Here is a 26,327-nt window from a genome sequence, read left to right on the forward strand (position 1 = left end):
ACCCAGTACTTCTCTGAAAGCCAGTCCTGATGTGACAGCTTTACCCTCAATGCATGGGTGCCTTTTTCCTGCTCTTGGCACTGTACAATGCCCATTGACCGAACTGGGGAGAAAAACTTTTTTTCAGCCTCCAGAAAAGCGACAGTTGTCAAAGGGACAATACTGAGAGACGTGATCGCATAGCATAAAATGCACTGCATACAATAGTGAGAGCTCTTATTGTACAAGATTATGACAAACATGGTCATGGCAAGTCCCTTTACAGTGATCTTTTCTAATGGCAGGCCATACTTCTACAGCATGCACAGAAACACCAGCATCATAAACTTGAGAGTGAAACAACAATGTAGACTATCAGTATCCCTTTTGGCTTTCATCTCTGTTGAAATGAATATTCGCATGCTTGATATTGACACTTGATTCAGATTGGTTTTGCATGTTTTTTGCCAACATGCTTTTGGTTGGCTTCAACAACTACAATTTTCTGAGGTCTTGGCTGTGTTGCCTGGATTTACCCATGGTATCAAGGGTAAAAAAGGCAGTGGCTCTAAAAGCCCTTAAATATAACCACAGGTGCCAATTAACTCCCAATTAACTTTAATTATGACAATTGGCCAATCAGAAGCCTTGATGCATGTCAGAGAGCAAGAGGGCAAACAGAAAGCAAGAAGCAGCCTCTTCACAGTATCACTTCTCTAATGCCTTTGGTATCAAGACAGATAAAGATCTGTAACCTGTGTTTTGCTGAGGAGATAACAGAGATACGTAGGCTACTGTAGAAGAGGAAATGGGTCGATTGTGGTTTTTCATGGGGAAGCTGCAACTGTTGTTTGGTTCCTTTTTTGCACTCTGAAGTGCATTCAAATTGCACAATGACACGAAGGTTGGAATGAAATTTGTTGCACCTGGGTGACAAAAAGTAAAGAGAATGTCAGTTGGTTTTTGAAAAGTGGATGAAGGTGAATGTAACCACAGGACTCTATCTTTATATGTGTCTAGCTCTATTGTTCTAGCACTGAAAAATAAATGTACACTGGATAAAACTAAAGATACTTCAATTTATTACACCTCGGAAAATATAGGTGCAACAAACAGAAGAAAACTTTTAGGTTTATCCAATGAAACATTTATTCAATATAGATGATCTTTTAAAAGTCCCTTCTCTTTTCTCAAGAGCCAGGCCACGTTTGGCCTGTCACAGTCTGTAGGCTTAAACCCTTTATTACGGACAATGGATATGAAAATATCTGTGCATTGATCTTCATTTTAAGAGAAATGAGTATTGCTCAAGGTATGAAATTCTCCATGCATTGCACTACACACACAGTTATTTTCATTTCACATGTAATTCTTTATTATTCATATAATTATGATTCTTTACAGTTACAGCATAAATAACCAATACAATGTACATCATTCAGTTCAACAGATATGCAGCTTAAAGTCATACATTCAATGCTCATTTTAGCTGGTTCGCTTTTTAATCACTGCAGCAAGGAAGACGTCATACCAAGAGGTGTAACAACAGTGTTGTACCTGGAATATGCACTTATATCCTTCAGGTACAGAGTTTGATCACTGTTGCTACAAGCAACTGGTTTACATTTCTATCCATGGGCTTTTCATGGTAATAATATGTAAATATGCCTGTGCGGAGGTTAGCTTCTCACTGGCTGAAAACAAGGTTAAAATACAGGTATGAAATATCCCCAAGAGAAAAAAAACATTAAAAGGAAAGTGTGTCAACCAAGTGCGACATTCTCTTATATAATATAGAAACTTATTTTGCATTCTGACGTTTTTTGTTTTTTTCCTTGCACTTACATTACAGAGAGTGCAGTCAGGTACCCGACCAGGGGGAGGTGCAACAGCTCAAACTCTCTCCTGTTCTACCTTCACAGGCACTTTGGTAAAGGTCATGATGAACCAGAGTGGTTGGAGGCCATTTTGAGAAAGTCAAAATTCCTGCTAGCACAATGCAGTCCTAGCTGGCCTTCCCCTCTGAGTCAGTTCTGCAGGGATGTCACTTTAGGGGCAGGGCTCTGTCCTCTCCTGTCTTTCTTTCCCTGTCCCCTCTTCTTTGATTTTCCCTTTCCTTTTGCTTTCTTCCTCTCCGCCACCTTTTCCACGGCCATCTTTACCCAGTCTTTCTCCGGGTTGGCACACACCCACATCCCCCTCCTCGTCTTGAACCTGGAAATGGACAGAGCAGACCCCTGTTAGCCCGCCATGTCCTGAATTTTATGTGTGATCAATCAAGCTTCACTGCCACAACCAAAACCACCAGGGACCTGAACTGCTGTCTAACAGGATACAGTCATTCCCTCAGGTGTTTGAAGGAGCACATACAACATGTAGTGAAGGTCATAAAGCAGCCGTGATGAACACTGCATTTCCTGTCATTCACAAAATATATGCTACACAGCTTTAGGGAAGGAATGTGCTGAAGACACCTTTATCGCTGCTTTAATAAACTCAGGACTGTCGTTTAATTCAAGTTCTCATGTTCTATTCTCATATTCATTAGCATTTTTGTGCTTATGAGAATATCAGAACTCAGTAATCAGGTTATTTTTTTAAAAAGAATGCAAATAATAATAATAATAATAATAATAATAATAATAATATAAATAATAATAATAATAATAATAAGCAGTAGCAGCTTAGCACTCTGGATTTTCATGAGTGTCTGCACTTACACAATGGCTTTCACGGGACACAGTCCTGCTGGCTGCTCTGCGTAGTCAACTATGTTTTTAAGGCGTAATCTTGTCTTTGAAACTTTCAGACAGCAATTTGTAGGATCTGCTGAGAAGGAAAAGAGCAAATAGATGTATTTAGTACCATGGCTACATCTACTGTTGCCTCTGCAACACAACTGTGGCCTCTGCAACATCACAGGAGCATGCCTGTGTTGCTACTGTGTCTCAAAGCAACGGTGAAAAAACTTCACTTTGAAATGGTAAATGTACATAGCTACATCTCACACACTACTGTTAGCTACTATTAACAGGTGCTACAGTTAAGTCTATAACTACTATGCCACAAGCACAGTGTCTTCTACTGCTAATATTACTAATACTACTGTCACCACAAATAGAAGAACTAATATTACTGCTACTGCTATTCCTACTTCATATAATAGTGATATTACTACAGTATATATACAATATTACATTGTTAGACAATTACAGCATGACATTATTATACATGTAATATATTTGTAATAATGTAATACTCTCCCTCCCTACCCCCCCCCCCCCCCCCCCCCCCCCTCATTTTTAACAAAAATCTATTCATATTAACATACATTTATTCAGTTGGATTGAATTTTGCTTTTGATTGAGTTGTACCTCTCTCAAGGGCGCAATAACAATTCCCCACTTTGCATTTGAACTTCTTGCAGCCTACTGGTGTCACTGTCACCAACACAACTGCTGTCACAATACTGCACTGCCCATCTCTCATCTATGATAGTACATATGCCTGCTCCTGAATGCTGCGGTGGAGATACTTACTGGCTGTGACACGCGGCATCCATGCTGAGGCACAGAGCAAGAGGAGCCCGGTAGCTGTAATGACGGAGAGCCTCATTCTTCCAGCAGGCCAGGGTTAGCAGTGAGCGTTCACACCCTGAGCTCTGGGCTTTTACAGAGAGCATCGCTGGGGGGTGGGGGGTGGGGGTGGTCTTTCCTACCCACCCCCCACCTGGCCGCAGGCCCACGGCTCTGGCAGGTGAGAGGAAAATGTGAACTAGCAAGGGCTGTGGTCAGGGGGCCATGAACCAAAACTAGCCATGGACAGTGCTAAATTCACCATGATACTCTGAGTGCTTCTTTTCAGTCTTATGCATATACAGTGATGTGAAAAAGAATGCACATCCTCTTTAAATTCTATGGTTTTACACATTAGGACACTCATAAATTCCTGACAATAGATAAATATGTACACTGAACAAAAATATAAAGGCAACACTTTTAATTTTGCAGCCATTTTTAATGTGTTTAAATAATACCTCAAAGATTTGTTTTTTGCCCACAAAATTTTGCCCACAAATTTGTTTATATCACTGTTAGCATTTCTCCTTTGCCAAGATAATACATCTCCTGCACGGTGTGGCATATCAAGATGCTGATTAAAAGCTATGATCACTACACAGGTGTTCCTTATGATGGGGTCAATAAAAGTTACCCTAAAATATTGAGTTTTTTGTTGTTCAAGACCATGTCACAGATGCCTCAAGAGTTAAGGGATCATGTAATTGGCATGCTGACTGCAGGAATGTCCTGTAGAGCTGTTGCCAGAGTAATGGGTGTTCATTTCTCCACCATAAGCCGCCTCCAGCGTCGTTTCAGAGATTTTGGAAGTTCGTCCAACAGGCCTCACAACCACAGACCACATGTAACCAGGCAAGCCAAGGACCGCCACATCCGACTTCTTCACCTGCGGGATCGTCTGAGGCCAGCCACACGGACAGCTGATGAAATTTCTGGATAAACTGTCAGAAATTGCCTCAGGGAAGCTCATCTGCGTGCTCGACATCCTCACCAGGGTCTTGATTTGTCTGCAGTTCAGCGTCACAATTGACATGTGTGGGCAAGAGCACACCTTCGATGGCCACTGGAGCGCTGGAGAATGGTCCTCTTCACTGATGAATCACGGTTTCAGTTGCACAGGGAAAATGGCAGGCAGCGTGTATGGCATTGGGTGGGTGAGCGGTTTGCTAATGTCAACGTTGTGAACAGAGTGGCCCATGGTTGTGGTGGGGTGTTGGTATTGGCAGGCATATCCTATGGGCAGATAACTCAAGTACATTGTATCCCTGGCAATTTGAATGCACAGAGATATCGTGATGAGATCCTGAGGCCCATTGCTTTGCCATTCATCCACCGCCATCAGCTCATGTTTCAGCATGACAATGCATGGCCCCATGTTGCAAAGATCTGTGCACAATTCCTCAAAGCTGAAAATGTCCCAGTTCTTCCATGGCCTGCATACTCACCAGACATGTCACCCACTGAGCATGTTTGGGATGCTCTGGACTGGTGCATACGACAGCTCTTTCAACCACAGACAGGAAACCACAAACAGGTGCACGGAATTTGACATTTGACCAGATGTTACTTTTGACGGAGTAACATGTCCTTTTCCACCCAGTGCTTCAGAGCAAAGCCTTTCGCCATTGGTGTGTGGTTGGACATGGAAAATATAAGACAATGCCCTTTGACATGAATTGCTGCAAACCGCCTTGCCAACCATTTTTGTACAAACCTCGCCCCTACACCTAACCTCAAGCTGACTTCCTCTCCTCCACTTTCTTCTCAGAAACTGATGAAAGACCTATCCACTACCCACTCCTTGCTCATGCAAATGTGAACGCAGTCTCACCTTATCCGGCAAAACCACAAGCACTTTCACATCTAAAAATATCTCGTCGGGACAAGATGGCGGAGACGGCCACAGCAAGTCCAGTGTGTTCTGACACGTTGCCCAGCAGAGCAGGGGTAGCAGATAAGAGGACCAGGTTTGACATGGATCTTCGAGAACTTCTTCCAATCCTGACCCAAATGCTGCAGAAGAGAACAAAGTCTAGAAGGCCTCCCTATTTGCGCCATTATGTGGAGACAAATATTGTGTTCGAAAGGCCAACGTCGACATTAATGTTTCACCATTTCCTTCTGTATTGGGCATGAGCATCACTGTGGAACAATCTTCTCACTTGTGCAGCATTGAGCAGAGTAGGTGTTCAGAGGAAAACCCATTCATTCAAGCGCTAACGTGCTAAGTGCTTGCAAAACCTATAAGTTCCACAGATTGGTTAACCTCAAAGTGGCTAAAAGCTGATGTAATATTTCACAGCCCCTCCCATTGTGCATTCATACTGATTTACTAATGACTCATGGTAAAAAAAAAAAAAAAAACTCAGGACCAAAGGATGGTCTTTGTCCAGTGTGACCGCAAACTAAATGAAAAAATTTCCAAATATGTGTGACCAGAATCTAAATTTAAAATTTTCCAAATACGTACATATGACATGTGCATATACACAAAAGTATTGTTGCCCACATGAACGTACAGTGCCATCATATTGTGATGCATATACAGTTGAGGCAAAAAGTTTACATACACCTAGGGTAAAGATATTCAAACTCAGTTTTTCACAACTCCGGACATTTCATGTTACCATACATTTCTTTTGGCAAGTCAATTAGGGTATCTACTTTGTTCACATAGGTAATTTTAAAACAATTGTTTAGAGACAGATTTATTTCAGCTTAAATTCACTATATCAGTATTCTAGGTCAAAAGTTTACATACACCAAGTTGACTGTCTGGAAGATTCCAGAAATTGATGTAATGGCTTTTTAGAAGCTTCTGATTAGACAATTGTCATAATTAAGAGTTAATTGGGAATTAATTGGCACCTGTGGCTGTATTCATGTATGTATACTTGGCTCCAGAATGATTGGCACCCTTGATAAATATGCACAAAAAATGCAAAAAAAAAATGCTAAACTAAAAAATAATAGTTATTGACATAAGCTTTATTTTCCAACATGTGTAAACTAGTGTGCTTGATTAATGATTCATTGGAATCAACCAAAGTCTTAACTTTTTTAAATAAAAAAAATATGTCCCAAAAAAACAGGTTCCACAATTATTGGCACCCCTGGTTTAATACTTTGTGAAAACACCCCTGGCAAAGATGACAGCCATGAGTTTTTTTTTCTATTATTTGTGATAAGGTTAGAGAACACATTTGGATGGATTTTTGACCATTGCTCCAAGTAGAACTTTTCAGAATCATTGATATCTTTGGGTTTGCACTTATGGACCCAGCTTCAGTTCAGATCACAGGTTTTTGATGGAATTTAAGTCTGGAGACCGAGATGGCCATTGGAAAATTTGGTTGTTGATTTCACTTAAGCATCTCTGTTTATATTTTGATGTATGCTTGGAGTCATTGTCCTGCTGGACAATCTACCTATGACCAAGTCCTAGCTTCTTAGCAGAGACAACCAGATTTTCTGCCAGAATTTCCTGGTACTTTGTTGAATTCATCGTGCCATTGATCTAAAATAGTGCCCCGGGACCACTGCCAGCAAAACATCTCCAAAATATCAATGACCCACCTCCATATTTGACAATAGGTATGAGGTGCTTCTCCTGTATGCATTCCTCTTTTGCCGCCAAACATGTCGATGGTGTGTATGGCCAAAACTTTTTTTGTCTCATCTGACAATAGCACTTTATTCCAGTCATAGTTCCAATGAGGGTTGGGCAACCTCCAGATTCTTGGTTTTGTTTATTGTGCTCAGTAAGGGCAGTCTTCGTGCCACCCTTCCAGAGAGTTAGTTGGTATGGAGGTGCCATTTTGTTTTTTTTTTAGACTTGTTGACTACAAGAAACAAACCAATCTCTGAAATTCTTAAACAGTGATCCTTGGGTTATTAATGGCCTCCCTCACCATCTTCCTCGCCGCTCATGGGGACACCATGCACTTGCTTCATCTTCCTGGCAAATTTGCAAACATTCCATATGTTTTACACATTGTTATTATTGCCCTTACAGTGCTAAGTAGTATGTTATAACCGTCTTTTTTTGTACCCATTACCAGACTTGTGACAGTAAATTACCATCGGTCTCTTCTGAATTGACAGTTATTTGGCTTTTCCCATGCTGATGGATGACAAAGGGATTTTTGTATGCTTGTTACCCTGTTTTTATTCTCTAGTGAAACTGGAAGTTATGGAATGACACAATATAGTTCCTTTAGACTGAGATGAACTAAATTAAGTAAAATTGTATTGTCAATTTCATTTTGTTTGATTTTACTTACAATAATTGTTAGGGGTGCCAATAATTATGGCACCTATGGTTTTCTGAAAAAATTAGATTACTTAATAAAAAAAAACATTGAAGCATGAGAGTAAACAGCGGTTAAATTGGGGTGGACGCAGGTGGACGGCATCCACCCACCTTTGGTAAATAAATAAATAATGTTGACTGGCAGTTTTACAAATAACTATGACAATCCAGTTCATTTTTCCTTTGCTCCAGTCCATGTGTTCCCTCTAGCCAGTTACTTGCTCAACCAATCAAAAATCCGAAGAAAAAGAACTCAGGAGGAACAGTCGTTTAAATAGACAGGCACAGAAAGAAAAATATCGTTGATTGTCTTGATTGTTTGGAAGTGGATGTGGTAGGTAATTTCATTAACATGTAATTTCATCTATGCAACATTTTAAAGAGAGATGAATAAACAGCCCCCACGACCGCCTGCTATTATTAACGGCAACTTTGATTGCTTGAGTAAAATCATCAGGTTGCTGGCAGCAGCTAAGCTAGGATTAAATAGCTATTTCCCACATAGCGTTTTATTCAGCGGCGACTGGTGAGCTGAAAATTGGTTGGGCTCAAAACTTTCCTTTAAACTAATCATTGATCGCAACCTGTTTTCATTAGTAATTTTCCTTTATTATCAGGCATGCCAACGATCAGACTAACCAAATGGCAAGTAGTCTAACACACAGCGTTTTCATACCGTGTTAGGGGGATAAAATCATAAATTAAATTTATCTGTTAAAAATCTGTTTTAATCACCAAGTAGTCTACACTTAACAAGATACACAAGTCTGTTATCTACCATGTTAGCTTTCAAAATAACCAGCAAAAACAAAACCTGCAATTCAATTTTGTTTACAATCTATGCATTGCAGATATTTGCCATGAATATGAGTGCGGAGAAAGAAGTGCGGAATGTATCCGCAAATAATGATTATTAAAAATGTGCACAATTTCGTACTGCAAATGAAAATACATGTAGGCTATGAGGCCTAGGCTACTCAATAAAACTGCCTATTCGGGGACAGCTAGCTATATATGATAGTATTGAATAGCCTATTTTGTGGATTAATTGTATTGATACTCACTGTTTAGTGATTAAAACAGATTTTTCTAAATTGCATTTATCATTTAATCTCCCTTACACAATGCAAAGAAGCTGTTTGTCCCTTTCCAATTGATTAGTCAGATGTTTGCATGCTTGTTAATCACTGAAAATTAATTAAAACAGTTTGAGATCAATGATTAGTTTAAAGGAAAGTTTTGCGCCCCACCAATTTTCCGCTCACCAGTCGCAGCTGGTTTTATTTTGTTTAAATTCGACAGTTTAAGAAAGATGAATAAAGGAGGAAGAAAGTGAGGACAAATGAGGATGACGACAGATTATTTTCGGGGGCAAAAAAATTCACAGCATTAATGACACTCAATAAACTTGAAATATTTTAAGTAAACGCTTGCATCAGTAGTATACATTCTTTTTAAAACATTGTTTTCCTTAATTCGAATTTTGTGCACAATACATTAAAGATACAACTATTTTGAGCTGAGACATTCGTTGTACCTTTTTCACCTACCACCCACAAGATCTCAGGGTCCACCCACCTCCCAAATCCCAATTTAACCCTTGAGAGTAAATGTATTGAAATAAAAGTATATAGTTTTCCCATATGTTTGCACATAACATATAGATTATCACCTGTGTCATTTATTGTATGCAGCCTTTTTTCTTAATTTTTATTAAGGGTGCCAATAATTCTGGAGCCCGCACATATTTTTTGTTATTTTGGTTTAGTACTCTAGCACTTTGAGTTTGAAAGGATACAATGACAATGAGGTTAAAGCCCTATTCACACGGGACTAGTATTACCTGGGGACCTCGTGGTTTAGAAATCCCCCCCCCCCCAACGTTTGTGTTTCATGCGGCGCATTCACACAGGATAAGCAAAGTCCGTATTTTTCTTGAATTTACTGACATTATCCCCCCCGGATAAAATTGAAAATGTTAAGGGCCTGCTCTGCGTAACAGTAAAATATGACCCCAAATCACGAGATGCCCATTCGCACGGGACTAATATTATCACATGACCTCTGTGTTTGGCGAAATATGGTAGGTAATTTGGGGTGGAATTTTTACTTTACAAATTACAGACATGGCAGATTCGCACAGGATTAAGATCACAGACGACCTCCGCAATTATTACAAATTACTAGAGGTCCCCAGGTAATACTAGTCCCGTGCGAATAGGGCTTAAGACAACTTGGCAATTTCTCTGTTTTAACAGGTTATTTTCCAGCCTGAAATAGTGTGATGGTATTAGTAAACGGGTACACGTGTCATCGAACTTTGGAGTAGTTGGCTATCTCCCTGAATATGAATAAAATATTTTTGACAGAAAATAACAATAATAAATGTGAATTTATTCACGGAAACGGCTATACAAAAATGCTGGCTAGCTAGTTGGCTAATCACTAAACCAATGGCCACCAAGTGAGCTGGTAACTTAAAAGAAACACGCAGCTTGCAAAACGTGCAAACTCAACTGTGAAACTATTCAAGACTACTAATATAACTTATAAGAACCAGAGAACAGAATGAACAAGAATCAAAGGTATTAACTGTTTTAATTGGATTACTTAGAGCTGCTAGTTACAAACAGGTTTTGCAGTTCACTTAACTAACCATGTCTGTACTGCATGTGAAGAAGTGTCGTGGTTTGGCGATAATGTAAAGGAGCAGCACTGACTAAGCACACCTTCAAAATGGCCAATAGGAAAGCAGTGCATTTTTGATGACCAATGACAAAATTACAGAAAACTATGAACCCTCAAAAAATAGCTGTAATGGTGATTTTCTCAGAGTTTTCATTGGATGGGCAGATGATTCCTCTGGGTGGGCAAGGCTTATCTCTGGGTGGGCAATGCCCACCCCAGCCCACCCATAGACACGCCCCTGCTCTCTATGGTGAAGAAAACTCCCCTGACAACAGCCCAACAGATACAAAACACTCTCCTGGATGCAGGTGTAAATGTGTCAAAGTCTACCATATGTAGAAGACTACACCAGCAGGACTACAGAGGGTACACTACAAGATGCAAACCACTGATAAGCCTAAAGAACAGAAAGGCGAGATTACAGTTCGATAAAAAGCACCTAAAAGAGCCCCAAGAGTTCTGAAACAAAGTCTTGTGGACGGATGAGACATAGATTAACATGTACCAGAGTGATGAAAAAAAAAGTGTGGAGAAAAAAAGTAAATGCCCATGATCCAAAGCACATCACCTCATCCGTGGAGGCGGTGTTATGGCTTGGGCCTGTATGACTGCCAGTGGAACGGGTTCACTTGTCGTCATCGATGATGTGACTGCAGACAGAAGTAGAACAATGAATTCTGAAGGTTACAGAAATATTTTATTTGCTCAGATAAAACCAAATGCCTCCAAACTCATTGGATGGCACTTTATCATTATCAAAGTGGAAAATCCTTGACTGGCCAAGTCAATCACCGGATCTGAATCCAATTGAACATGCACTTTACATGCTGAAGAGGAGACTGAAGACAAAAAGTCCCCGAAACAAGCAGGAACTGAAGATGGCTGCAGTACAGGCCTGGCAGAGCATCACCAGGGAAGATACCCAGCATCTGGTGATGTCTACGCGTGCGTCACAGACTTCAAGCAGTCATTGCATGCAAAGGCTACGCGGCCAAATATTAAAAATGATGACTTTATTCTACATTATGTTAAACTGTCCAATACTTTTTGATCCCCCAAAATGGGGGGGGCTATGTACAAAAGGTTCTATAATTTCTAAACGGTTCATCCGATATGTATGAAAATACCCTCAAATTAAAGCTGACAGTCTACACTTCAACCTTGTTGTCATTGTATCCTTTCAAACTCAAAGTGCTAGAGTACAGAACCAAAATAACAAACAATGTGTCACAGTCCAATGAATTATGGTGCTCACTGTACATTATTTACCTGCCTTTAGAGCCACTCCCTTTTTGTCCTTGATACCATGGGAAAATCCAAGCAACTCAGCCAAGACCTCAGAAATAAAATTGTGGACCTCCACAAGTCTAATTCCTCCTTAGGATCAATTTTCAAACAACTGAAGGTACCACGAGCATCTATACAAACAATTGTATGCAAATATATAAATCTTAGAACCACACAGACACTGCATCGTTCGGGAAGAAGGCACAAATTAACTCCCAGGGCTGAACGAACTTTAGTCCGAAAGGTTTAACTGAACCCCAAGACAATAACAAAGGAACTGGTGAAGGAGTTGGAGGCATCAGGTACCAAAGTATCTACATCCACCATTAAGAGAATCCTACATCGCCATGGCCTGAAAGGCTGTCGCGCAAGGAAGAAGCCCCTACTACAAGACTGGCATAAAAAAAGCCAGAATGAAGTTTGCAGGATATCACCAGGACAAAGACCTAGCCTTTTGGAGGAGTGTTCACTGGTCAGATGAAAGAAAAATTGTCCCATCCCATCCCAACTGTAAAGCATGGGGGTGGCAGCATCATGTTGTGGGGGCATTTTGCTGGAAAAGGGACTGGTGCACTTCAGAAAATAGATGGCATCATGAAGAAGGAGGATTATCTAGAAATAGTGAAGCAACACCTCAAGACAATCAGCTAGAACATTAAAACTTGGTCGCAACTGGGTCTTCCAGCAGGACAATGACCCTAAGCATGCCTCCAAAGTTGTAATAAAATGACTTAACAACAAAGTGAAAGTATTGGAGTGGCCATCACAAAGCCCTGACCTGAATCCCTTAGAAAATGTGTGGACTGAACTGAAAAAGCGTGGAGGCCCATGGCCCATAAACCTGACTGTGTTACACCAGTTGTGTCAGGAGGAATGGGCAAAAATTCTGTTTTGTGTATTGTGAGAAGCTTGTAGAAGGCTACCCCAAGCATTTGATTCAACTTAAGTAATTAAAAGGCAATGCCACCAAGTACTAACAAAGTGTATGTAAACTTTTGACCCACTGAAAATCTGATATAGTACATAAAAGCTGAAATTAATCTGTCTCTTAGCTATTATTTTGAAATGACCTCATATGTAAATAAAGTAGATACCCTAATTGACTTACTATAGGAAATGTACGGTAATGTGAAATGTGTGGAGATGTGAAAAATTGAGTTTGAATGCCTTTAGCCTAGGCGTATGTAAACTTTTGGCCTCAACTGTAGTTCATAACCCAAGAGATGAAATAAAAGTGACACTAAAAGGTATTCTATACAGGATTTTTACCTTGAAAATTTTACAAATAACCATGCTCAATGGTATTAATGGTGCACTGGCAATCTCTGACTTTGTGTCCATTTACGGAATCCATGATCCTCTGCCTGTATTTCTTCTTTTAAGATATGTTCGGGACATTTCTAGGAACGACTCTGTTGGGGAGGGGTTCCAGGTTATCCTCAGTTTTTCAGGAAGGAAAAACTTAATTCCCTGCAAATTTTTGATAGGCTGAAATTATAATACATTATTAAATGAAAAATGAATGATTTTTGTGACTTGATTCAGAAGGATTTATACAGTACATTGTTTTGAGTGTAATGTTCTTAACCAATCACGGGCAATTTCAGTGCACTGTGAAAATGACACATCTTCAGTTCTTCATGCTTCTTCATGCAATTCATTCATACAGACGTTGAAAGACTGAAGATCCATTGTTCGCCTAACTTAAGAACTTAAGGCAGCCAAGTTACTCGTTGTTTTAAGTAGAGCCACTTCAAAATGTTTTAGTGTGTAAGGGTCCATTTTGGTACTTAATGTTTCTGCAGCCAGGGTGAAGCAGGTGGCAGTTTGTTTGCTGTGAGTTGTGTATGGCAAAGTTAGCGACAATATACTCTTCTCTCTATTCATGGCAGGAATAAAGTAAATTGAAAATTTTCATAGTATTGTAAATGATTTTATTTTGCATGGCAACATTACCTTACTAGAGCAAGGTTGAATGGTGTGCTTGAGTTGTGTGTATGACAGAGAGGGTGACAAAGGGTTTAAGAGAGATAGAGAGTGAGTGTGTGTGTGTGTGCCAACTCAGTTTCCTATTAACTAGCTAACCTGTGGCCTGCCAGATAAAATGATCAAAAAATATTTCTAAATAATTATGTTTCCTTCAAGAAATACATGCTTACATAATTACTCATAATGTAAATTTCAAATTAGACTTAATAAATGACAATACCAGTGCCTCCTACATGATTTTACTGAAATATTAACGTTACAATCTCATGGCAAATAAAGTGCCCATTAAAATGTACAAAAATACACACATTTAGGCACATTGGGCCTAATTTTCATAGGAACTTTTTAAGAACAAAAGTAAGAATAATTTAAGAAAAGTTTTGTGAATGAGGCCCATTAACTATATACATACATTTAAATGTAAATATTTAAATACATGTTTATTAAAGTAAGTGCACATATCGGGGAAGTGACAATCACAGAACATCCCAGAATTAATTTTCCCAGCTACATGAACACTCTCCTTAGGTAACATGCTTATGTTTGCCTGGGGGTGCTGGTTGTGTTCCATGAGACTGCTGATGTTCCTGTGGATAGCCCCATGGCTCTGGTGGCGGCTTTAGAGCGAGCCCTTTTCTTTTCATTGACATAGACCATGGTTTTTTTCACCCATGCACTGGTGGGGTCAGAGCAGAGTTTTTTCCCTTTGACTGTGACAAATCTACAAGCATAAAATAAATATTATAGATCAGCCACAGATATGATAATAAACATATACACATTCTCCACATTCTGTGAGATTAATTAAAACTAATCTGCATGAATGAAAAAAGAAAAATAAACGGAATGTGCATATGAATCAAGAAGCTACTTGCTTTTTCATATTTAAAGCGGTTGCACTCTGACCAATCTGAGCTGACCTGCATGGCCTATCCTACATTGACAGAGACACATTTGTTTTTATATGCTCCATTTTTATTTTAGTTTTTACATAGCAATTCCAGTTGGTGAAAAAATGAAGATAGTGAAGACATTAGTGAAGTCCCAACTGTTTAAATTTGTTGGTACAGATCATACAAAATAAATATATTTAGTACTTACATCACAGCGTCAACTGGACATAAGCCCTTCTTCTGTTTGTAGTAACTTTTGATTTTTGCTCGTTCCAGCATCGTATTAGATGTTTTCTGACAACATGACACCACAGGTCCATCACTTGCTGTTAAAACAAGCATAGCATAGATATTTAGCAAAATGTATATGCATTCACACCTTGGTTCATCACTAGAGCATGACTTGTAAAACACAGAGGAAGAAGGAAAAGATGAGGATGAGGTATCTTTCATTAGAGATGTCTGAAGCCATGAGTGTAAAAAAAAGGAACCATTAACTAATTAAGCGTTGCATTTCACACCCCATTCAGAATGGATGATATTTAAAGGTAAAGATCCATGATACACATTCTCTGATTGAGTGCAGTGGACAAGAAATCAAGCTATTCTAATGCATTCTGAGAATCCCAGCAGGACAAGCCACCAAGCAGAATTCTCCATTTCAGAAACTATGTAGACCAGAAGATGTCCAGTCCACTGAGTCTATAGGGCTTCAGCCCAAAGTTTGTTGCCTGCTGCCCTCCTGAGACCAGAGATCTTCAAAATCTCCCAGCGAGAGCACCACCGATGGGCCCAAATGTCTCCCCACCAGGGCCAGTAATGAAAGACTCTTACAGTAGCTGAAGGACGGGCACAGCTGCAGTACAGTCAGACAGAGGAGCGCGTTCCGGAGGGTCTTCATTTCTCCACACAGGTCTGCGGTGTTTCATAGCTATCAGTACAGACAGGCTTTTAAACATGCAGCAGTGGAAAAAAACAGGTTGGTTTCGAACATAGTTCCCACCACAGACCCCTTTCACCTAGGATCACACCCCCTAGCCCCCCCACAGTGACACACACGTGTGGGAGGGGGGTGGTATGACAATGAAAGTTCCGGTGCTACTGCATGGCTTTGTGAACTGCAGTATACCAGTGTCCCAAACCTGCTGCCCTGCGTTTAATATGGTGGTCTTTGCTTCCTGATAAATCCAGCCTAAAATGGTTTTAGCATATGATTCATGGGAAAATCATATGTATTTTATATTAGACATCAGCCAAAATGGCTCACCTATAGTTTAAAAAATCCATTGAAATTCTTTTCAGAGAAAAATAAATTACCTGTCCGTATTACTTCAGCCCATAATCGCATGATACATTTATGTAGCTATGTACCTAGCTTTGCATATCCCATAAGCATCCTTGTCTCCCAAAGTCACACCCACCACTGCTGTCATGGAAATGAGCTCTCAGCTGACATTGCTAATGAAAAAAAAATTGATGGAAAACCCCTAGCTTTCCTAGGCTTGTTTATGGCCTGCTCACTTAGATTACCTTCTATGTAAAACAGAAAGAATCAGTCGTTTAATATTAATATGATGTCATGTATTTGCTTTGGTTACCTGAAATACTTGGCCTTGTCATTTAATAAGGGTACAGGTGAAAAGCTGTGGGTTAATCTCTATGTACGGCATCAAACCTCAGCCCCTGTGAGGTATTCATACATGGTCACAATTTCATCTAAACCTTATACCCTTCACAGCATACAGACATAACCCACATTTTTTTTTTTTTTTATGTTCTCTGAGTACTTAACATAGTGGAAATATGCTGTTGGTGTCATATTTGACTCACTGGTAATTTACTAATTATTAATAATTGTCTTCCATTAGAAGTGATCTCCTTTTGTTAGCGTGCTTGTGGTTGTATTTACTCATTTTTTCTGAGCCACAAACACCTTCAAAATAGTTGTCATGGTTCATACACTGCCTCAGTGGTCAGGCCATTAGTTGCAGGGAAATTCACAGAACCGCTTGTTGAAAGTGAGATGGCACTTATTTCCTTTCTGTGCAGAAAGACCAGAGTTGTCTGAACCCACGCAAGCAGACACACAAAAGATGCATAGCCACAAAGGCACACACAAACAAACAAGAAAACACAGATACACACACACACACCGTTTAGTAGGTATCAGGCCTAATGAATTCATCACAGGTTTTCCTGTGCTTATCTTTTTTAAAGCTTAATTTAAGAAAGAAAATGTAATATAAGAAAACAGGCTGCTATTACAAATAGCTAGAAGTTAAGTTAATTATATAAATGGTTTAAATAGTTTATTTTATCAAAACATAACTTTCTCTACAATGCGGAACACTGCACCCACAAGTTTGAAACACCAGCAAGGTACAGTACATTTAATACATACAAACATCTCCACTCTACAGAGGTGACCAACAGATTTCTTGTGATATTAACAGTTTGTTTTTAAATCAGTAAAGATCAGACAAACAGGTAGGCCCGAGATTTCCTATTTTCAGTATTTGTCTTCCCAACCATGTAGATTTTATGTGTGTGTGCATGAACTAGTACTAGTAATGATATAATTTATTAGTGCTTTGCAGTCACAGATAGAAATCACACACCAATTTGCAGGGCATCATTTCATCATATTACATTACATTACAGGCACTTAGCAGAGGCTATCATCCAGAGCAACTTACAGTACACAACTTTTACATAGCATTCACATTGCATTCGTTCATACAGCTGGACATGTACTGAAGCAATGCAGGTTAAGTACTTTGCTCAAGGGTACAACGGTAGTGCCTTATGCGCAAATCGAACCTGTGACCTTTTTATATATATTTATTATGTTATGATATCTCCTATAAACTATATCTCCTATAAGCTATAAACTCCACAACAGCAAAAAGGAAAGTAAAATACTCAGAATATAGCATATATTCAGCGCAGAACAAGGAAAAGGAGTAGGCAGTATGTTAAAGAGTATGTGTATTGGTATGTCTGGCAAGGCAAGGGATGGGGAGCTCTGACAGTGGCCTGTCCTAGCACTGGTCTAATATAGCAGGTATTAATGGCATAGGAAATCAGCTGGAGTTATGGAGAAGCCTTTGGTGCACTTCAGAAGATTCTGACTGGCACTTACTGTCATGGTGTTTACATGATCACTCCACCTGAGATTGTGCTGGACTGGTTGTTTCCGTACTTAGATTTTTGGCTCCAATAAAAGGGGAATATTAATGATGGGGAGAGGAAGTGGAGGTGGTGGTTTTTTATTAAAATATATATGCATAGCTTTATATTTCTTTCCAACGAGGTGCATTCTATGGTTAATACACCAGGTGTTAAACACATTGAGCCACTTCCGCATAAATGTGGTTGGTTGCCACAGTCTGGACTCCAAAAAACTGATGTCGTCAGTATTCTTCCAGACGGTATTTTGAGCCTCAATAGCAACGTTGTCAATCAGAGAGAGAAAAGGGATGGGTCCTGTAGTGTATTCAGGTATGTAAAGAACACAGTTAGGGTGAGATGGTTAGGGATTTAATATATTAAATAGCAGTAGCCATTAGGTTGAGGAATGGTGCTCATATCTTATCAACTCTACAGGAAGTCACAACACAAGATATCCTGTCTATCTGTGCTGTGTAGATTCATACATACATAAGTATGGGGACACCTACTGGTACAATAAGAACACACAGTTAGGAGTAAGGACACACAGCAGGTCCTTTTTATGATGAGTTACTTGGGCCACACCACATGTGAGGTACTCCCAATGTGCCAGGGCACCATGGTAATGTACCCTTTGCCTTCATTTGGAAATGAAATCACAAATCCAGATGTGTAGTTCAGGCCTGACTCCCATGGTCAAGATCTTGTTGATCAGGATATTGTCGTCAACTTGGTCAAAAGCCTTACTGAAGTCAGTAGCTACCAATGGACAGACAGTGGTTTGTCAGCGTTTTTAAACAGACTGTCAACTAGGCTAACAAAGGCATAGGTAATTGACCTGCCCCTGAGACTACCAAACTGTCTTGGGTCGAATGTAATGTTCTAAAGGAGCCACTGGAGAGCAAAGTTTTCCGCAATTTTTGCAAACTGTGAGAGAGTGAGACCTGGAATTCCTTTAGCTGTCGTGAAGCATATTGAACAGCTTCATTAAAATTACATAGCATCAGCCTTTTAATAAATCATTAATAAGTACACATTAATAAGTACACCTTCTCTGTATTTTTATATTTCAATTTTCCTGAAAGAAGTGCCAACACTACCTTATTCTGAATAAATATGTTTTATAAATGATGGCATGGTGCATGTTGTGTAAAATACTATTCTGAAAAATGACAGCAGACTTTTAACAATGCAAGGTCAACCCTCAGAGCACATTTCCTGCCCTCAGTTTTCTCAATGATTTATACAGATGTCATGGGGGAATATATGCATCATGTGTGATACAAGGTCTTTTGTACAAAACATACATCTTTATCCACATTTGTAAATGAGTGTAATGCTTTGCCATTATAAGAAAATGGTTTTTAAAAAGTTCCACTGAAGTGTACGAGTAGGTGAAATCCACTAGAGGGTGTCATGTTATATCATATGAAGTTTTTTTGCGTTTTGTTTTTGATAATTAACAATAACAACCGTTATAATACTTTACATTAAAGTAGAAGTATATGCATTAGAAAATTACAGTGACTGAAACTTCTTTTCACTGTGATCCTCTAAGGCAAGGCTCCATAAAGACCAGATAAAGACCAGTCTTTCTGGTTTACACCATCACCATAATTATCCTACTCATCTCATGATCATACCATGCAGCTTACTTTTTGGTGTGTTCAATCCTTGCCTATCTATTAATAGAAATGCAAAAATATATATTTTTTAAACTCAACAGAAAAGTATGAGATGTCCACTAGAGGGCACATAAGCAGCTGTGTGGCAGTACAGTTGCACATTTCCCACATTACATGCAAATGGAATTCCCCCTTCCAGAACTTTCACCTTTTCATTACTTCTTTAACTCCCATTAAATAATAATATTGGATGTGCTCTACCAAATTGATCTTAATGAGTGAAGGCTGTACTCCCTGAAACTACAGAAATATATTTTTGAAAAATTAAGTACTGTTTGGAAAATGAGTGTTGCGCATCCAACTACAGGCTACTTTTTCCAACCTCTACAAAAACAGCGGTGAAAGTCATAGCCTCCCAGCTCCCATCACATCTGTCTGCTAACAAGCTTTTCAGTCTGGCTTTGTGCCTGCCCACAGCCCTGAAGCAGCCCTGTTAAAGGCTCACCCAGCATCCTGGTCCTCCTCAACCTCAGTGCGGCTCACAACATCCTCCTCTATCACTTTGAACCACACCACCTCCTATCTTACTCACTGGAGGTGTCATTTCTCACTGGGCACCAGGTTTGATGACATCACAGTGACATGCAGAGTCCTGTAGGAGTCAATGCTTGTGCCCATCCTGTTCTAAATATGTGCTGATTGCCGTTGCGGAACAAGTAGGAGGCGATAATATTGTTTTGCATCTCAAATGAACAAGGCGGCCATGGTTTTTCTGGAAAAAAAATTAGTTTTGTTCCGCAAGTAATTGAAAGTGGTTTATGGATTAAAGGGGTATTTTGCAGGTAACCGGCACCAGCTATGAGGGTAACAATTTCAAATGTTGCCCCATTTATTAAGAATGAGGCCACTGAATAGGAGCTTTCTCACTTTAGAAAGTTTGCTGGCCCCATGAAATGATCTCTTTGGGATGTAAAACTACTGAATGAAAACATGTTCTGTCTTTCTGAAGATGTTTTTATGTTTTTGAATTCAACTTCACCAACACTGGATGTGTCATTTCATTTAAAACACGCTGAAAGTTTGTGTGTGGTGTTTTCTAGTACGGACAATCTGAGATGTTTTGAGTGCGGGGATTTAGCACAGATGAGGCAAGCTTACCCACATAAAGATAAGGGTTGGGAGAATGTGCCAGGTGGGGAAAATGGTGGGGAAATGAAGATAGGGCAAGGGAGGAGGCCAGCGTTGCTGATCCTCAGGCCGGAGCGGAGCTGGGGTGTCAGCCAAACAAGGGTGTTGGTGATGGTACAAGTAAGACCGGTGAGCGGGTCGGTGATATGGATCGGACGTAGAGCAACAAGAGTGCAGCAGCAAGGCTGCAGAAGGGAATCAGGCTGTGAACAGAGTGGGGCGGCCTGAGGTTAAAAGAAAGAAGAGTATCACACGCAGACAGAGGGGAGATACGGGTCAGTCTACCGAGCGAAAGAAGGGGAGGGTTGATTGTGGATGGGTTTCGGAAGGGGCCGATGTGAGTGTAAGGGTAAGAGAACAGTGTTTGGAGGTAGTGGAGCCTTCGCGGCCATACTCAGAGACGGGTGGAGCTGCTCCAGACGTAGGAGAAGAGGTAGAAATTATGGGATCAGATATAGGGTTTAAAAAATCGGATGATATGCAGGAAGACGAGGGAGAGTTATCAGACTCCTTGATTATCTCTGACATCGCAGCTAGTCAAATAGGAGACTTTATTCACCTGAGGAAATAATCGATTATCTGGATTACGCTACAGGAAAAGCTGTCAATGTCTTAAAGTTGTTTCCTGGAAGGCAAAAAGTTTTTGCAGTTGGCAAAGCACAATATGAAGACTGTGGGTTTAGATATTCTTTTGCGCCAAAAGCGGTTTTGGCTTAAAAAGCACTGCACGACTGTTCGTAAGGGTTTGTTTGTAAATAACTGGTAAAAAAATTGAATTGTATTTTAATTCAGTTTTTGCATTCCTTCAAGAAAAAAATAGGTATGGGGCACATAACAACCGGTTTCAGAGCACCCTTTGTGGTTTTTTCTTTCTTTATTCTTTACCTTTTTTTAAAGAGGTCATATCTCTTGGCTCACTTAATATGAACTATGGCAGGGATGTGGAGAAAAGATTCTTGCTCTCTGACCTAATTAACCGAAAGAGGAGACTAAGTGTAATGTTTTTACAGGAAATGTATACCAACAGTAGCAATGAGCTAGAGTGGGGGTTTGGTGGAGTGGATGTTTTAAGCCAGTGTTTCTCAACCCTGGTTCTGGGGACCCACTGCCCTGCATGTTTTAGATGTTTCCCTGCTCCAACACACCTGATTCAAATGAATGGGTTGTTATCAGGCTTCTGCAGAGCTTGATGACGACCCATTCATTTGAATCAGGTGTGTTGAAGCAGGGAAACATCTAAAACATGCAGGGCAGTGGGTCCCCAGGACCAGGGTTGAGAAACACTGTTTTAAGCCATGGAACAAATGTGAGTGCTGGGGTGGCCATACTCTTTGCACAAAGCTTGGAGTTAAACATTCAAAGAAAAACAGAAATTGTGCCAGGGCGTTTCTTGGTAGTGAATGCTACTATGAAGGGTCTCTGTTTTGTATTTATAAACCTATATGCCCCCAACGGTGGGAGTGAGACTGTTTAAAAGACTGGAGGAAGAGCCTGAAAAAATTAGTCAGGATAGCATTATTGTTTAGGGGGTGGTTTTAAATTAATGGGTTAGCATCAAAAATTTATATGTAGGCAGATTTGGATAACTTCACTATTTACTCTGTTTTAAAGTCGAGTTATGAAAAATGCAACTTACTTAGAATCGGCTCCCTAAAAGGTAAAAATTTAGTACTACCAAGTAGTCTTCCAATAAAATGGAATGATGTACCGGTGGACATCCTTGGTATTCATATTCCAAGTGATAGTAGCTAGTAGCTGCAAATTTCAACTCTAAATCGGTAAAATGGATAAAATATTACAGCCATGGAAAGGCGTACACCTCTCTCTTTATGGAACAATTGCCCTGATAAACTCACTAATTTTATCTCCATCAGTGCATTTGTTTTGGCACTGTCCTGTCATAGCATTCTTTTGGATGGAGATACAGCACTGGCTGACCTATATTCAGGACATGCGTCATTTGGACCTTTACAATATAATCTTGGGAAATTTGGATGATAAATGTCCTATAATAAAAAACATAATTATATTACTTGCCCAAAGATTTATAATTCAAGCATCAAACATAGAGGATTTGAGATTGCACAGATTTAAGAACAGGGTTTAAGAACATCATTGTACGATGGAGGGGATGATTGCCATGAATGCTGGCAAACTTGCACAGCATACAGCCAGGTGGGAAAAAATTATAACACAGGAGGGTTGGTCTTAGTTGTTTATATTTTGCATTTCCTTTACTTTTTATTTTTATTTGAGACTCTAAAGCAAGTGAGAGAATATGAATATATGTAAGTGTGCAAATATGTTTAATGTTTATATGTTTTATGTAAAGTCTGTAAAGTTTTTGGTCCTCCTAGGGTGGGGGAAATAAAAAAAAATTAAATAAATAAAAAAAAGACTTCTGGGGAACTCTTGGGACTGATCTTCTGGAGGTCTTCTTGGAGTGCCTGGGGGCTGGACAGCCACCAACAAGTTGTCATCGGGTGGTTTTGACACTGATGCCTAAAAAAGGGGACCTGTGTCTTAAGATAGTGGGTCCTGGAAGAGCAGGATCTTTTCAACTCAACTGGTCTGTGTAATGTGACCTGGCATACAGGTAGTAAAGGTCTTGAACTCTAGGGTGCTCGATTACGCCACCTGGGGAATTACACCCAAAGAAATCATTTTAAATAGACCCCAATCTTGCGCTGAGACAAGAGGGTTCCCACACACAGGTAAGCTTGTAAATGAGGACAGAGACATAGTATTTCAGTTTGGATGGGCAATTTAATTATTTGTGTGTGTATATATATATATATATATATATAGATAGAGGATTGCAAACAAAGGAATAGAGGTATAAAAATAGTTTATTCATACAAAAGTTAAAAGTATTACAATATTATAAAAGATCACGGGCCGCAACACGAGAGGGGGGTACTGACTGCCACCAGATATAAGAAGCAATAGTGAGAAGGGGGGAAAGAAGCAGGCTGACTGCCGGGGAGTTTACCTTCACTGGAGGGGAGATTCACCACACGTGCTCTTGATCCAGGTGCCTGCTTACACACACACACACACACGTACTGCAAAAGGTGACCACAGTAAATTATGAAGTGCACTTTACCACTACAAAAGTACCACCGCATGCAGTGAGGGAAGGGGACCCGAGTCCGGCAACCAGCCCCAATACTGTGGAGGCTATGGGAGAGGGAGGAGAGGAATAAGTAATTACAAAACAGTAACAATGAAGGGGGGAAATACTGGGGCAGCCAGTACTACACCAATTGCCCATCCAATAATAAAAGCAAAAGAAAAAGGCCACTGGGCCAAATAAAGTCTGGGGCCTAATACTTCACCGTACAGTGACATGAAGCCCCCCCTTGACTCACTACCCAGACTGATGAGAGCTGTGGGTAGGCACCACAATAACAAAAAGCTTATGCTAGGCAAAGCAGCAGTGACAAATCTTCCTAAGGAGAAAACACAAGATTACTTGTGGTTACACATACACCTTTAACAGTAATGCAAATTGTAATGAAGCACACAAATATTGCTCTAAATCGCTTTGTATACGCACACACATACCGGAGCAGGCAACCGTAGTGTTGTTTTACCTCTATGTGCATTCCAAACAACGCGAGTGATGACGTGCTACTCCGTTTGGCCTCTCACAGTGCAGACCTAGATTTGAACATTGCCGTTATAGCACAACATATTCCGTCGCTACACGAGTTCATTAAAATAAGGGTGCGAGAAGGAAAGCATAGCTACCTTCCATGGCAAACCACTCACAAACCACCAGGAAGCAGATGTGGACCAGCAAACACCTGTTACCAAAAATACCGTTTAAAGCACCCATACGCAACAAGAGTTAAGTAATTGAGCCAAATACGGAACACATACCTTTCAGCATAGGTCGCACCGCGGGCAGGAAAGCAAACGAAGAACTAAGGGAGACAGATTTAAAATGCCATGTCTGACGGAGCCCATATATATACAAAATGGAACATCAAGCTAATTACGCGTTAGCTACTCACTAGCTTCCTGGGAGGTGTGGCTGAGGAGTAAACTACTACGGTGGCTGCAAGGTAAATCCAGTAATCAGGAAGACAGAAGGTAGTTCTGTCAGTTACAGTAAGTTGACTCAACTGCAGGGTCCAGTGGGGTGGAGGACAGCGTGCTCCGTGGCAGAGCAGATACGGTCTCACTCTGTCAGAACCATAGGAAAATTCCTGGATGGGATAAGGGGGACAGAGCCTGTCGCAGTTTGGGAACTGTGTGAGAATAGGTCTGCTTCCCAGGAGGGGAGTGATAGGCTGGTATTTCCTGGTTTTCAAATATCAGCTGAAGTTGGGGAATGGCAGGAGGAGGAGGGTGACCTACTGTCTTTTAAAAAAAAAAATTGGAGATTTTGAGAGTGCGGGGAAGATACTATTATAAGCTGTTTACTTAAAGACACCACTTAAATTCATTACAATATGCTAAACAAAGAAAGTAGCACATGCTTCTCAGAAGGACGGGTCTTCCAAGAGGGGCATGGAGAGTGTTTTACAAACAAGCGCTACCAAAAACGTCAGGGGACTTCCAGTGGAGGATTGTCAATGGGGCAGTTGCCTCCAATGCCCACATAGCACACTCTGACCCAGGGAACAGTGGGGAGTGTCCTTTCTGTTCTGAGCATGAGACAACAGCTCACATTTTTGTCACAGACTGGTGGTTTTGTTTTCTATGTTGGAAGAGGTGTGTGGGAGATGGGGATGTGTTTGGCTTGGGGTATTCCTATAACGGGAGGTGTAAATACTGCTTAGTTAATTTTATTTTCGGTCAAGCGAAGTTACAAAATTAGGCACTGCACTGTGGCTGCCCACTGCTCCTAAGTAACAAGGATGGGTCAAATGCAGAGGACAAATTATCCCACGAGGTTCAAAAAAAGTATATCTTATCTTAAACTTAGATGGTTCCTGTATGTGCAAGACTGCTCTGTAGACTATTTTTTCTGTCATATCTAAGGGCAGAGTGTGTATATGCAGAACTGACAAATAACCATGATGGGGCGGTGCGTATGTGTACAGAGCAGGGGTACAACAAGTTCCTTCCGTGAAGTTTTGTGGACTGTTAATGGTTAAACTGGGTAACGGTTCATACTTTTGTATATGATAATAATATGCATTATATTGGGATGGCAGGGATGCCATCTCGCCAAGTTACGCCTTGGTGGGGGCATGCCCCATACCTATACAGCGCTGAGAGTTTAGTACTTTTCAGGGTTCCCCACATAAATAACCACAACAGTCACAGACACTCAGCCCTTAAAAACATTAAATTCTGTACATTCTGACCCCATTTCAACAGACAGATTTCATAAACAACTTCACATGTCCACACAATAAAGCCCCAAACTAAGGGGATTTTGCATTTTCTCCTTCTTCTTCTCGTTCTTATTTCCCCTGCCGCCTATCCCACTAACAACATGTCTCCCCATTGGACATTTTACCAACACCAGCCAAATCTTCACCTACAAGACCCAATCAAAAACTCGCATACACACACAAAATACCCATACCTTTTTACTCTGAAACATTTCCAGTTTAAACAGCTAGTCTGCCTGTGGCCTAGTGGGCAGGGTTACAGTTTT

At 40.3% G+C, this 26,327-nt stretch overlaps 1 protein-coding gene across 2 annotated transcripts; it reads right to left on the reverse strand.

Annotated features, from left to right (window-relative positions):
* Nucleotides 1-1,333: 1,333 nt before the first annotated feature.
* On the reverse strand, nucleotides 1,334-3,664 carry LOC118225330 (monocyte chemotactic protein 1B-like). Of its 2 annotated transcripts, none has more exons than XM_035413534.1 (3): nucleotides 3,519-3,664; nucleotides 2,700-2,808; nucleotides 1,334-2,193 (listed from the first exon to the last, which is right to left on the reverse strand). In XM_035413534.1, exons 1-3 carry the CDS (start codon nucleotides 3,592-3,594, stop codon nucleotides 2,007-2,009), a joined length of 372 nt encoding a protein of 123 aa, XP_035269425.1. In that variant the 5' UTR covers nucleotides 3,595-3,664; the 3' UTR covers nucleotides 1,334-2,006. The 2 variants fall into 2 exon arrangements, with proteins under 2 accessions (XP_035269425.1, XP_035269426.1); XM_035413535.1 differs by having other exon boundaries at nucleotides 2,700-2,805; nucleotides 3,519-3,620.
* Between the last annotated feature and the right edge of the window lie 22,663 nt (nucleotides 3,665-26,327).

This window comes from Anguilla anguilla, chromosome 4 (genome assembly GCF_013347855.1).
Source record: "Anguilla anguilla isolate fAngAng1 chromosome 4, fAngAng1.pri, whole genome shotgun sequence".
Classification (NCBI taxonomy): domain Eukaryota; kingdom Metazoa; phylum Chordata; class Actinopteri; order Anguilliformes; family Anguillidae; genus Anguilla; species Anguilla anguilla.